The 15,036-nt window shown below is 44.7% G+C and overlaps 1 protein-coding gene across 4 annotated transcripts in view; it reads left to right on the top strand.

The window, feature by feature from the left end:
- The window catches only part of LYN (LYN proto-oncogene, Src family tyrosine kinase), a 77,486-nt gene that overhangs the window by 33,709 nt on the left and 28,741 nt on the right, over positions 1 to 15,036 (top strand). For 3 of the 4 annotated variants that reach the window (XM_022556895.3, XM_022556897.3, XM_022556898.3), the window contains 2 exons: positions 8,234 to 8,416; positions 10,471 to 10,547. In XM_022556895.3, coding sequence (XP_022412603.1) covers positions 8,234 to 8,416; positions 10,471 to 10,547 — 260 coding nt within the window. Of the gene's footprint in view, positions 1 to 8,233; positions 8,417 to 10,470; positions 10,548 to 14,947; positions 15,011 to 15,036 lie in introns of all 4 variants that reach the window. The other variant, XM_022556892.2, reaches the window with a different exon arrangement.

Here is a 15,036-nt window from a genome sequence, read left to right as displayed (position 1 = left end):
CATGATTACATTTCACTGCCCTCTAGGTCTCCAAGTCCATCCTGCCTCTCTGCACGTGACTGGGGAGGAGATGAGTGTCCAGGGGGAGGCGGGGAGAAAAGAATGTCCCAGCTACACATTCCAAGTGCATTTTCCTCCACTGTCTCACACACTCGCAGCAGTAGGGCTGGAAGAGAGGAGTCACCGTCACCATCGATGAATGAGGGCCCTGAGAAGCAGGGAAGCAGCTCACCCAGAGTCACTCAAGGCGGGGAAGAAGCCCGCTGCTGCGGCCTCCCAGAGACTCGGACTCGCTCACTTGCTAAGCTACCTACAAGTTAGTTGGGCCTCCCTGGCCTCAGTTTCCTCATCAGGAAAATGGGCAAACAACTATCTCATCAGTTACTGCAAGGAAGAACGAGGTTATGCACCTGAAGTGTTTGCCGTAGAGTCCGGCTCTCCGTGTGCTCTATTTTTATTATTATTTGCACCTTACCATGTTTGACTATAGTCACTAGAAGCTATATTTCAGTGGATTTTCCCCCAGTTTTAATTATGAGTTCAAACTATAAATAACCCAGTTAGACCTTCCTATGGAGATTTGGTGATGAAGGAATTGCATATCTGTCTTGAGGATAAAGTAGAGGGAGCTTGCTGGGGTGTCCTCGTCTGCTCTGAAACAGTAACCCTGCGTACGGAGTGGTCGTGTGGAGGTCTGTTCCACCCTCCTTGCGTTCAGCTGTGAAGTGGTATAAAGGCATTCAACTGCACGCTCTGTGCACCTGAGAGATCAGATCGGCTGGTCTGAGAAGTTGCCAGTTTCAGGGGGAAGAGATTGTGATAGCCTTCTTGTGTTTTCTTAAAATTTTCCCAAGGGCTACTAGCAAGTGGAATGGTAAGCTCTTTACCAGCTCCACCATGGGGGTGCCCACCGGTGCCATGTGCCAGCCCAGCTCGTACAGTCCAAAGACGCTGAGGGTGTGAGCTCACAGGCCCTCACAGCAAGGCATCAGGGAGGGCCCACGCCTGAGAAGACCTGCTCTCAGCCCGGTTCTGAGCCCCTGAGCCAATTTCTGTTCAGCGGCTTGAGGCTGTGCTGAAACTGTCACCTGGAGCTCAAGCCACTGGTCCTTTCTGGGATGGAGAAAACCTCTTTGCTTCCAATTCCAGATGAGCTAAATCCCCCTGCCCATCCACCCTCTCCCATTCATGGACTTCCACGTGCTCAATGTCGATGCTGATTTTAGAGGAGTTTTATTTAACATGTACCCAGGTGGTGCCTGGGAGAAACTGAGGTTTAGAGGAGAGGAGAATGGGACCATGGAAAAGATATAATTGGTCTCTCCAGAGTGCTACTTTTTATTTAGACTGTTTGAAAGAGGCTAAAAATCTTGGGAAGATTCAGCATTTGGATAGGTTTGTTGATCATGTGTGTGTGTGTGTGTGTGTGTGTGTTAAAATTTACCACTGTAGCCATTTTTAAGTGTATAGTGCAGGACTGGTATGGACATTCACACTGTAAAACCAATCTTCAGAACTTTCATCTTGCAGAACTGGGGCTCTAACATCGTTAAACACAACTCTCCTTGCCCCTCCTCCCAGCCCCAGGTAACCCCACCGCTCTACTCTCTAAGAGCGTGACTACTCTAGGGACCCCGAATAAGTAAAATCATACAGTTATTTGTGTGTGTGTGTGTGTGACCAGCTTATTTCATTCGGAGCATAACGTCCTCCGGGTTCATCCCTACTGTAGGTGTATGTAAGAATTTCCTTCCATTTTTAAGGCCGAACAATATTCCATTGAGTATTAATTATACAGTAATATAGATTACCATATAGTAATCCATAAACAATGGATTTCGGTTACCCGTTCATCCACTGATGGACACTGTTTTGGCTGTTGTGAATAATGCCGCCGTGAACATGAGTGCAAAAATATCTCTCTGAGACCTTGCTGCCACTTTTGGTGGGGTACACACCCAGGAGTGGAATTGCCACATAATATGGTAGTTCTATGTTTATTTTTTGAGGAACCTCCATACTGTTTTCCTTGGTGACTGCATCAATTTACACTCCCACCAACGTTTCTCCACATCTTCCCTGGCACTTCTCATTTTCTGGTGGATTTTTTGTTTGTCTGTTCGTTTGTTAGTAGCCAACCTAGTGGATGTGAGGTGGTGTCTCATTGTGGTTTTGACTTGCATTTCCCTAATGATTGGTAATGTTGAATATCTCTTCATGTGTTTATTGGTGATGTGTATATATATCTTCTTTGGGAAAATGTCTGTTCAGGTTCTTTGCCCATTTTTAAAATTAGGTTGTTTGTTTGATTTGCTAATAATGTTTGAAAAGGGAGAGATAGCAGAGGCTCACTTGAAATGGGGGTTATAATAGAACCTAGCCTGTAGACGACCCTTGAAAACATGATGATAAAGGAAAGAAACCAGATACAAAGGACCATGTATCATGTGATTCTATTTATGTGACATGTCTGGAATAGGCAGATCTGTAGAGACAAAGTAGGTGAGTGGTTGCCTCAGGTGGGGGGATGGGAGGATGGAGACGTGATTGTTAATGGGTACGGGGTTTCTTTTAGGGCCAGGAAAATGTCCTAATAATTGATTGTGGTGATGGTACCACAACCTGAATATACAAAAGCCAGTGAGTTGTATATTTTATTTTTAAGTCATTATTTAAATTTATTTAAATTTTGTTTATTTAAAATAAATTATTTAAATTAATTTTATTATATTAATATTATTTTTGGCCATGCCATGCGGTATGTGGGATTCTAGTTCCCCAACCAGAGATTGAACCCGTGCCCCCTGCAGTGGAAGTGCAGAGTCTTAACCACTGGGCCACCAGGGAAGTCCTGAATTGTATATTTTAAATTTATTTATTTATTTATTTTTGGCTGTGTTGGGTCTTTGTTGCTGCATGAGGGCTTTCTCTAGTTGCAGCCAGCTGGGGCTACTCTTCGTTGCAGTGCGTGGGCTCCGCGTTGCAGTGGCTTCTCGTTGCGGAGCACAGGCTCTAGGCACGCGGGCTTCAGTAGTTGTGGCATGCGGGCTCAGTAGTTGTGGCTCACGGGCTCTAGAGCACAGGCTCAGTAGTTGTGGTGCACAGGCTTAGTTGCTCCGTGGCATGTGGGGTCTTCCCGGACCAGGGCTCGAACCCGTGTCCCCTGCATTAGCAGGCAGATTCTCAACCACTGCGCCACCAGGGAAGCCCCGAATTGTATATTTTAAATGGGAAAATGATATGGTATATGAATTATATTTCAATAAAGCTATCGTATATATAAAAGAAATAATACAGAGAGGTCCCATGTAGCCTTTACTCAGTTTCCACCAATAGTAACATCTTGCAAAACTATGGCATAATATCACTGCCAGGATATTGCGATCGAAAGTTGTTTGTTTTTTAATTGTGCCTTTCTCCTTCTAGTTTTGTATTAAAGAAAGAAAAGAAGAAAGGGAGGGAAGGAAGGAAAAGAAAGAAGAGAAAAGGAAAACAGTAGAAAATTTTGATCTGGGATCTCATGCAAGCATGGGTCTGTGATTCTGGCAGCCAGCCAGGGAGCTCTTCCTTAGCCACTGAAATTACGTCAATTTGTTGAATGCATTTAGCAGAGGAATGCTGGGGAATAAAACCAGAAGAATATTGGTGGGTGCTGTGCTGCGAAGCAGGTCACAGGATGCCCCTCTCCCGTGTGTGTCCGCACGTCTCATTCTGACCGAGGGACCCATTAAGAGCAAGGTCTGTGCAATTTAGAGCTGCCAGAATTTAGTTTTTACTTCTCAAGGAATAAGCTGGCTAGCTTTGCTCATTGATATAAAAAGGACAACAAATTAAAAATTGTAACCCTGTTAACTAAGTAAGTGAATATTTTCGTCAAGCATGAGAAGTGGCTCATAGACTCCCAGGCACACTTTATTGTGTGGGTTTTTTGGTCCGAAGCACCATAGACAAATACGAGGAAGTGGTCTGTTGGGGGGCGGGGGGGAAGCAGGGGGTGGGGAATAAAAGAGAGGAGTTTCTCCCTCAAGCTGTTTCCTCTTGTCCCGGTGATCCTCTGACATCTAGCTTGGAGACACGTTTTCCTCAGTGGGCTGTTGGATTCCCAGGGAACTGACCCATCTGTGACACGAAGGGTGATGTTTCCTGTTGCCACTTGGTCTCTGAAGAGACTTTGGGAAAGAAAGGAAGCTGATTTTGCGTTGAAATTTGCTTGATCAATTTTCATAGGAGCCAGCTGCATTGAAATGAATCACCAGCCACCTTCTAAAATCAACTCCATGCATCTTGTAAAACCACCATCCATTTTGTGGTCGTTCGGCTCTTCTGTGCAAGTTAGTCACACCTGGAGTTGGAGCTTTCTCGGCTTTCCTTACCTGTGGCAGAGGGCAGTACCCACACGAAATTATTTACTACCTTCAACAGATTTTTTAAAATCGCTTTGCAACTTCCTTTTTATTTATTTACTTATTTAAAAATTTATTTATTTTTTATTGAAGTATAGTTGATTTGCAATGTTGTGTTAGTTTCAGGTATACAGCAAAGCGATTCAGTTACATATAAGAATCTTTTTCAGGTTCTTTTCTCTTCTAGGTTATTACAAACCATTGAGCAGAGTTCCGTGTGCTATACAGTAGGTCCCTGTTGTCTATTCTATACATAGTAATGGGCATGTTTCCATCTGTAATGACAATCCAAATCTCTGTGACTGGTGTGAACCTGCCACTACCAGGGAATATCTCGGTAAAGTACAATTTGATCCTTAGCGCTGAATAAAAATCATGCCTTTAGTGCAGGTGGAAACCTGCCGTATCGTGCAAATGTCACAGCCCTAAGAGGCCGCAGGGCGGAAGCTGTTGCCATCCTGGAGCTGCGTTTGACACGGCTGTTTTATTCACTGTTCATCTCAAACTCTTTATCAGCATTTTTAATATCTTTAGCAGCTGCAGGATTTCCTGCTAACTTTTCCCCCTACGCTTGGAAAGCATTTTTCTCTTCATCCTTTACCCATCATTTTATTTTATGTGAAAGTCTGAGTGAGTCCCATGGCTTTTATGACAACGAAGGGAGAGTAGTTCTGTTCCTTTCTCTTTGGTTGCCATGTAATGTAACAAGCAGACAGAAAGGTGCATAGCACACAAATGCTGGATTTCGTAGCTAATGGCAACATGAAAACCTGTGTGGTGACCACTGAGGTCGCAGCCCGAGGCGCCCACTCACCCCCTGCCACTCACAACCCCGCCTGTCCCCCGAAGGCAGCTGCTCTTCTGACTTTGCGATAATTTCCTGACTTTTCTTTGTAGTTCTGCTATTTTTGAATATCGGGGTGTGTGTCCACAGTATAGTTTAGTTTTGCCAGGTTTTGCACTTTATGTAAAGGAATCCTACCTATTTCTCACTATTTATTGATGGCATTGGAGTCACTCCCACATTTTGGCTACTATGAACAAGGCTACTGGGAACGTTTCTGTGCTGATTGGTGCGAGGGTACGTGAGTTTCTCTAGATGTGACCAGGAGTGGCTTTGCTGGATCACAGGTGTATGAATCTTCAACTCCACGAAATGCTGCCGACTTAATTTCCAAAGCTCTCGTCCGGGTTAGACTCTCACCAGCAACGTACAAGGGTCGGCAGTGTTCCATTTCCTGACAGCACAGTGGTACTGGGTAGATGTGGGCCCCAGGTCGGCACAGCCCGGGTGGGTGGTCACTCAACACAACTGCACTAGAAAGGAGTCTGCTCTGTCTACATCCTCCGAGGGACCTTGAGGGTATTGTTGGAGACAGGAGCTTTACAACTGAATTTCACTGATGCTCAGAAAAGAGCCCAGGAAAGGAGCTGCAGGAACTGCCCCAGCTCCCCTGCCAAGGGACCGGCACTTACCAGCACTCAAGATTGTCAGACTTGGTCATTTTTGTCTTGCTGGGTGGTGGTTTCTCCCTGTGGCTTTATTTGCATTTCGCTGATTACTGATTAGATTGAGTTTCTTTCACAAGTTTGTTAGTCATTAGAATTTCTTCTTTTTAAAATGCCCATCCAAGCTTTTGCCTATTTTTCTTATTGATTTATAGGAATTCTTTATATATTCTGGACACTAGTCTTTTGTCAGTTTTATATGTCAAAGAGGGTATATTTTCTTGTTACGCCTTGCTGTACTTTACCATGGATATATTGATGTAAATGAAGACCTATTTATGAACTCTTAAACAAATTATAATGGAAACTTTTTGATTCAAATGTAATATTAAAAGGACTTTTTGGGTTTTTCTGCGGTATGCGGGCCTCTCACTGTTGTGGCCTCTCCCATTGCGGAGCTCAGGCTCCGGACGCACAGGCTTAGTGGCCATGGCTCACGGGCCCAGCCACTCCGCGGCATGTGGGATCTTCCCGGACCGGGGCACGAACCCGCGTCCCCTGAATCGGCAGGCGGACTCTCAACCACTGCGCCACCAGGGAAGCCCCTAAAAGGACTTTTGTTGGTGGGATTTACTTTAAATTTACTCTTTACAGCCATGAAAGGTCGTACTGTTTGTAATTATGCATTGAGATGGAAATCGGTTTAATATATTCATAATTCCATTATTTTGTGTAGGTTGTGGCTTGTGATAATGAACTAGAACAATATTTTGTCAGCTTTATATTACTGTCTTATCCACATGTTCCCACGCTTACTTTATTTTATATACTGCATTCTTCATTTTTCTGTAAGGCATGGAAAGCTACTACTAAGTACAAATCAAAGGAGAATATAAAAGGAAAAGTTTTAGCAGAAAAAGCTGTATTAATGATAAGAAGAAAAATCACTAACTAGAGTTGACTGTTAGCTGTAAACTAATACTTTTTTTTACCCATTGGAAGGTGTGGAAATAGAAACATACTTCCTTTTCTTTTAAAAAATAATTCCTTTTGTGAAAAAAGAAAAAAAAAAAGGAAGATATATACTCATTCACAAATTTAATCAAAATAAAAGAGAACAAAAGAAAGTCAAAGCTGCCCCAAATTCTGCCACCCAAAGACCAATCACCATTGTTGATTTTCACTGAGCGTAAGCTGTGTATTTGCTAATAATCGTGTGACCTGAAAAGGGACTGGACATTTTCACATCACCATTCCTTAGACTTGTGTCTTTCTTGGGGCAGGTGCTATCAGGCTGTAAGCCACCAAGTAGAGGTGAACTGCAGGATGACTCGTGGTGGTGACCAGCTGCCACTTCCTCCCTCCTCACCCTTTTTTGTACTTCTAAGAGAACTATGGAAACAGAAAGGAAAGGAAAGGGGCATGTGATTATCTCTACTTCTGCTTTCCAAACTGAGAAAAAGCTTTCCCAACCACTGAGAAAAAGCTTTCCCAGGAGAAAATCAAGCTTGAACGTAAGCACATCATTGAGGCAGGTCCCAGAAAAGCGGTGCCTTGGGGGAACTAGGTTAAGTAGGCAGTATTTCCCGAAGTACGTTCTGTGGGGTGTGAAAAGGTACACGAAGAAGTGTTCCGGGGTCAGCAAGTGTGGGGAATGCTGCAGTGAATCGACTCAGACAGGCATCTTCCCTGATGGACTGTCACACTCACGCTGCATCTCCTGGCACAGCGGGTGGGGCGGGCCGTGGTCCCCAGACAGTTGAGCCCAGAGCCCTTCGTTCACGCAGAATCCAGTTCTCTTTGAAAACTTTGGGAAATGTTTATTTGACTCTAGTGTATTGTTTGTACTTTAAAGTTAGTACATTTTTTTCAAGTGCAAAGCTTTTTCTTTTCTGATTATAAAAATAATACATATTCATTGCAGTAAATTTGGTAAAGAGTTAAAGGTATGGTGAACAAAATTTAAATCACCCATAATTAAGCCAGTCCTCGGTGTATTTTGGTGTATTTTCTTCCAGACCACTGTCAGGGTTTGTGTGTACGTAGGAGTATATAGAGCTTTGGTGTGTGTGGTTTTTTGGATAAAGAACATTTTATTAATTAGAGAAAATGGTGCAGTGTATAGATGGAGCTTTATTTTACCCATTGTTTTATAAAAAACCTTTTGATTTCAGAATCATCCTAGGGATTTTTTGGTAAAGATAGTACAGAGAATTCCCATCTACCCTTTACTCAGCTGCCCCTAATGTTACATATACAGGTTTTAGATAATGTTAACACTGTAGAGTTCATAGAAGTTTCTTCTGTCTATAACTAAATATTCTTCTAAGTCTGCATGAAGTTTTTGATAAATCACGGCCTCCCTTCTTTTCTCTCCCTAGGTTACTATAACAACAGTACCAAAGTGGCTGTAAAAACCCTGAAGCCAGGCACAATGTCTGTGCAAGCATTCCTGGAAGAGGCCAACCTCATGAAGACCCTGCAGCATGACAAGCTGGTGCGGCTGTACGCCGTGGTCACCAAGGAGGAGCCCATCTACATCATCACCGAGTACATGGCCAAGGGTGAGCGCCACCCGCCGGCACCCATGCTTGTGAAGGCCGGACCCTCAAAAAGGAAAACACCTAAACGTTCTGAGAAGACGCAGATACTTCCAATTGTAAAACAGCAGGCTCACTCCCAAAGCATCAGCCCATATAGGAAAATGAAGCCTTTTCATAAACCACCGCACTGGAAGTCATCTGTTACAAAATGGATCTGTCGTCTTCCTAGTTTCTCTGCGCTTGTCTCCACATACATATTAGCTCCAAGAGTCGTACCCCATACCTAGTCAGCCCCCAGGATAAGTAAATATGGATATCAAGTAAGAGTATTATTGTTATAGGTTCAAAATGTGAGTTCTCAAAATTTCAAAACCAGTTCCATTTCCTCTTTAGCGTCATCTAAATGTTCAGGATGTCACTTCAAAATGTGAATATTTTTAAAGCTTGTCAAGGTCAAATTCCTGTGTCATCACAGAATCCCTGAGGAAGAGGTTTCAAGCTACCATCTTTTCTCCCATTGTTGTCACCTTCAGATGAAGGATCTTGAATCACCATCCTTCTTCCTCCAGTTCAGTAGAAATACTAATAAACTGCTAAGTGATTTCTAAAGAATCTTCAGAAGGAATGAAGGAAGAAGAGACACATAGGCCATAATCCAGAATTAGCAATGTTCTCCTGCAGAATGGAGAGTACAGTGTATGTCATAGCTGAATAGGTTAGATAGGTGATTATTACATTTTCTTATTTAATATATGTTAATATTTCAGAACATTAGTCCCTCAGAGTCCTTCCAATAAAGAACATTGTTTTTAAAAAAGCCCAATTGCCTGTGGCTTAGGTTGCTACAACCCAGAAACCAGGCTCAGGATCAGACATTTAAGCAGGAGTTCAGTAGATACTTGTTGGATTAATTAATTAATAATATTTCTTAATCATAAATGTAAACATGAGTTTCTCCGGATAACAGTGCCTACCTTGTATTGAGCAATTACTATATGTCAGACTGCTCTTGGTGTCTTCCCTGGGGGATCTCACTCAATCTTCCCAGCAGTCTGAGGGCTAAGTACTACTGTTCTGAGTTGTGGATTTTTTTTTTATTTTTTTTAACTTTTAATTTTATATTGGAGGATAGTTGATTAACAGTGTTGTGTTAGCTTCAGGCGTACAGCAAAGTGATTCAGCTATATCGTACATATACACGTATCTATTCTTTTTCAAATTCTTTTCCCATTTAGGTAGTTACATAATATGGAGCAAAGTTCCCTGGGCTATACAGTAGGTCCTTGTATCCATTGTAACCTTGGACAGTAGGTTATCCATTTTAAATATAGCAGTGTTCGTTGTGGATTAATTGAGCGCTTGCTACCTGCCAGCCCCCTGGCATGTGCTTTAAACCTGTCCTCCCGCGGACTTTGATGGAGCTCCTGGGACCTACCCTCTTGACACGGACTCAGATGAGGTACAGAAGTTGCCCAAGCCTACTCTCAGGTTGGCACTATAAGTTCCAGAAGAAGAAGGAGGTCGTGTTTTAGAGATAAAGCCCCAGGAAGCAGGAGACTTTGCCTGTGGGCACGCGCCCCTTTAAGTAAGGTCTCTTTCCTCCAAAGCGCAGTTGGTTCATCAAATACTCATTGGGCACCTGGGGCATGGCTGAGATCCGTGCTGGACACGGAGGGCAGTAGCCCAGCTGAGTGGCTGCTGTGGACACAGGCAGGCCGCCTGGGAGGACTGGCTGGTTTCTGTCCCAGGGAAGCTCTGGAGATCAGGTGCTGCAGGACGTGTAGCGTGCTGGCAGGTACGAAGTGCTCAGTAGCAAGAAAGCAGCGTCCGCCATCACCTTTTCTTACCTGGAGCTCAGGTACATTTCACATCAGGTCAAAGGAGACAGGTTAAAGGGGACTGGGTTTGACCCACGTCAGGAAAAGGCGCCTGTGACCACACAGATTTACAAAGCAGTCGTTTTGCGTGGTCCTCTCGCCCCACCCTGCCCTGCCAGTAGGAATGATCTTTTGAATTTTGTTTGGATTTTTTTCTTGTGTGTTTGAACTACACTAACGACCTTCCTCTACCAACAGGCAGTTTGCTGGATTTCCTGAAGAGTGACGAAGGGGGCAAAGTACTGCTTCCAAAGCTGATCGACTTTTCTGCTCAGGTGAAGTATGAAAAAACCGGCATGCTGTAAGTTTGCACAACCTCCCTATTTCAGACTCGGGATGGAATTGGACTTCCAGGGAGAAGGCCTTAGCGTCGTGTTTCCCAGCAGCGGTGATAACAAAAAGGTCTCCCAAAGGATGTGTCTTTAGAGGCGGCAATGGGTGTTTCCCTTGGAATGTGTGTGCGCACGTGTCGAGTGTTGACTTGGATGCCCTTGTCTCCGACCCAGGTCCACCTCTTTATACTTGTATTCATTTCTGCACGAGAGATAGGAACAGCACGACTGAGCTGATCACTTTGCGGGCATTTTGGAGAAGAACTCCACAGGGTGGAAGCACAGCACCTTCCAAGTGCTGCATCTGTGGTGTTTAAGTTACTGATCTAAAGTACTGACGCTTTTAAGTCCTCAGTATTCCTGACAACAGAGGAACTGTCTTCCTTCCCTCTCTGCCCCCTTTCACTCCTTCTTGTTGGGTGTGTCTTTAGGATTCTGAGAAATACTCATTTATAGCATTTCTAGTACTAGCCTAAAAGTTGCCGATTTGTTTAGTTTAGAATCACATGATGTTTTCTGAAGTGTATTTAAGAGGAGAGGGAAGTTACCCAGAAACCCAGCCCTGTGCCTGGCGTCGCAAGGAAATGCACATTTGCATGTTGCCAGCTACTGACTTTGCAGGGTTTCGTTGTGTCCGTCAGTCATGTTCAGCGATTCGCTTGTCTCTTGATATTGGTCATGGGTGGTTCATGCTGGGAACACCACGTACCATAAAGCCCAAAGGAGCATATGAGAGGTTTTTCTAGAAGTTCTGGGAAAGGGGGGGTCGTTATGGTCTACATTTCTTGTGCCCATTTCTTCCTCAGACCCTCTTTTAAAACTTGGGAAATTGATAAGGCCTTCTTGGGGAGATGAGGCTGAAGGAATGAGTTAGTCCACGGGTAAAGCACTTTGAGGAAGACCCAGAACACATGCTGTGTGGCAGAGTATCAGGGGCGGAGCCGGAGCCCAGCGTCCTGGACTGGAGCTGGTGCCGAGGCTCGGCCACTTGGTAGCCACTGTCAGGAAGGCCTTTGCCTCCTTGCGTCAGTGTATTCGCTTGTCCTAGGGGCACGCTCGTTGCTGCTTCAAGGGGATGTGCTGAGGGTTAAAGTCAAAGCTTGGGTCACTCTTGGCACCGATGAACGAGGCCCTCCGCTCGCCCCGTTGGATGCGGGCGTTGAGAGGGTGTGGTAAAGGCTCCCCAGAAAGGGAAAGGGGCTGACAGGGGTGTGCAGGAGCGGGGCCCGTAGCCTGGAGGCCTGAGTGGTCATACCCGCCCCAGTCCTAAGGGTCTGATCTGTGCCTACCGTTCTGTAGGGTGGAAATTAGCATGTCGGGGCATGTGCTACACCTGAGTAGGACTTCATCTTGTCATGTGAGCATTTTGTATTTGATTTTGTATAGCTTATCTCATAAAACCTTGACATCTCTGGAGGTTTTAAGGTCCAAGTCAAGGCCTCCGACTCTAGTCTTTAACTTTTAAATTACTTCTATTACTACAAAGGTTAACTTTTTCTAACAGAAACGAGGTGGGGGGGGGAAAGTTGCTTTTTAAACCTTCGTAACTCGCAAAGTCAGTTATCACAGGGCCTGGCACTGACCGTGACTTTCAGGTTGTAGGTTCCAGGAAGGGCCGGGTGACTGCCGGGTACAACATCTAGTTTTAAGTGCAGGAGTGTTGAGTGTCCGTGGAGAGGCAGCTGCACTCAGAAAGGCCCTGGCAGGTGGGGTCAGCACGAAACTCATGGTCTGTACAACAGAATCCGTGTCCTTTCGAGTCCGTCTTTGTTCACGGTGCAAACCTTGCCCAGACTCTTCCCCAGCCCTTCCTTCAAGGGGGAGCGCGTGAGACCTGCTGCCCCTTAATTATCATGTTTCATCTGCTTGTGGCTTTTCTTATTATAATATTGGAGGGGCCTGCACCTTGGCAACCAGGGCGGGACCTGTGCGCCCGGTCTCAGTCTGAGCTCATATACCACACACATCTGCTGCCCGTTCACCATGCCCACTGCCCCATCCCACTGGGATACCACCTGTTCCCTTTATGACTGGCAGTAACCAACACTCCTCCGTCTTCGTGTGCCTTTCTGAAATGATCTCTATACAAAGAAAGTCATCTCTGAATTTTTTCTCCTTTTCCTCTCCGTCCTGTGCCGGTAATTAACATTGTAGCTTTCCCATAGTGAATAACTCAAGAATAGTAAACATGAATAAAGCTGGCCCAAGGTGATATAGGACAGGGACTTCCCTGGCGGTCCAGTGGTTAAGTCTCCGTGCTTCCAATGCAGGGAGCGTGGGTTCGATCCCTGGGGGGGAACTAAGATTCCACGTGCGTGGTGTGGCAAAAAAATAAATAAATAAGAAGGTGACACAGGACACCCAGATACCTAATAATCCAGCCTTTCCTACCCCTTTTCTCCACTTGACTATTCAGAGTGGAAGTAGGGTAAAGCAGAAGAATTGCTGAGTCCATGTGGTGTTTGAACTCTGACAAAGTGTAAAATACGTTTACACTTTCCTTTTTCCATTTGCATTGTCGGTAGCATCAGAGATTTGGGAAACTGAGTGTTCACAAGAAACTGTAGTTCAATGCAGCAGGTTTTCCCAGTGGGAGACTGAGAGTAGAAATAAACCAGTTGACTGACTCCCAGCTCCAGAAGAATAAGGAAATGGGGGAGATGGGAGGGGGGAGGGGTATGTGAGGGGCAGCGCTGCGACTTTTCCCAGCCTCTCCTCTGGCGTCTTCTTCGCTCTGGCCACCACCTACTTCCCCATGCTCCTTTCCCCTCCCTATTCTCCCTGAGGGCCCATCCAGACAGGAAGGAGGTGAGGGCACGTGATCGTTCACGTGCGAGCAGATTTCATCACTTCCTGTCTCAGGATGAGTTCTGAAAGGCTCTTCGGAGCCCCAGTATAATCCACACGCCCCAAGCCACGTCTCAGGCCACACCCGCCTTCCTCTCCACTTAATGGAGATTAAGAAATCCCAACTAAATCAGCCCTATCCAGTGCCTTCCTTCCTGTATTAAATGAAGCCATCTTGGCCTTTTTGCACTCAAGTAGGAAAATGACCCCTTTGCAAAGCAAGTTTGATAACTTCAGAGCAGAGAGACTTTGCCTAATTCCCTTCCAGCCCTTGCCTCATGTGAGAGAAGAAAAATGAACCTGGAAAGAGGAGGGGGTGAAATCTGTGGGAATTCCCTTCAGCAGAGGCAGAAATGGAATCGTAGACTTGTCAAACGGAGAGGAAGAAAAGTGGGAAATTCACACTTGCAATATGGAAGTCAGATAAATGATGTTGTAATTCAGGCCAGGGAACCAAAGCATTTCTTGGTCTCTGGAGGCAACATCCCTGACGTATAAAAAGTACCAAAAACGAAATGAACAATTAGGTGTGAGTAAAACCGTAATAAAAACGGGAGAATCAAAGTTGTTGTTATAATCATGGCAGCAAGTAACATTTCTTTAACTCTTTCTAGATAATAAAACACTTCTGCTTCCATCATTAAATTTGAGCCCAACAACCTTAAAGCATTTGTGTTGTTATTTAATACATTTTACAGATGAGGATACATTTTAATACATTTTACCTTGGACTTGCCCAGGGTTACAGAAAAGTGGGTAGAATTGCTGGGCTCCATCCTGGTTCCTCTGACTGTAAATAACTGCTTTCCTCTGTGCCCCACTGTCATTCCGTGAGCAGAGTTGCCCCTATGATGATTTTGCACCTGACACTATGCTGATATGCACTTTCCCCTTTTATGGATTTTGATTATCAGAATTAATAACGTCTTTAGCATTTTTTTTCCCCAAAAATCTCTATTACCAAGATGTAGATTTTTCTATCACAAAGTGGTCACGCTCAAGATACAGTTTGCCCCTTAGTGTTAAAGTTTAAGCCACATTTAAGTTGGAAATTGGGAAAGCAAGGCAGGTAGGATACCTCAGTCTACCATCATGTGATTCTCGGCCAGTTTAGTACAAAGGCCTTTGACATCAGAGCTTCTGGGTCTGCCCTCATTATGGTATCTACTGACCAAGAAAACAGCATATAGCCTGGGGATCCCTTGTAATAAATCTAAGTTGGAACCCACCAGTCTGTTGGCGGTAAATGGGGTCTGAAGTGTCTGGAGGGGGCTGTCCTGGGGAAGTTTCTGGAGTACTTGCCAATGAGTGGGTCTCCTCATTCTGTCTGTTTGTAAAGAATCTAAGAGATAAGTTAGGATCTCATTGGCCAGCTCAAGGCTCCCCTCCATACCTCCCCCCACCCACAAATAATGTCATAATGAAGCAACTACGTTATTTTCAAAACCTTTATTGGTATTAACCTCTAATTAATAGTGTCATCACATTTAATCTAGCTAAGCTGGAGGAAGAATCACATCAAAGCGCTGGATCAGGTTCAGTGGCATGTGGAAACTCAGGTGACAGACTTGGTTTGCGTCTCATC

Source organism: Delphinapterus leucas, chromosome 17, assembly GCF_059928025.1.
Source record: "Delphinapterus leucas isolate spDelLeu-1000000601 "Yukka" chromosome 17, BTC_Dleu_Yukka2, whole genome shotgun sequence".
Classification (NCBI taxonomy): domain Eukaryota; kingdom Metazoa; phylum Chordata; class Mammalia; order Artiodactyla; family Monodontidae; genus Delphinapterus; species Delphinapterus leucas.
The sequence above is the reverse complement of the archived record's forward strand: the minus strand, read 5'-3'. Positions and strand labels throughout refer to the sequence as shown.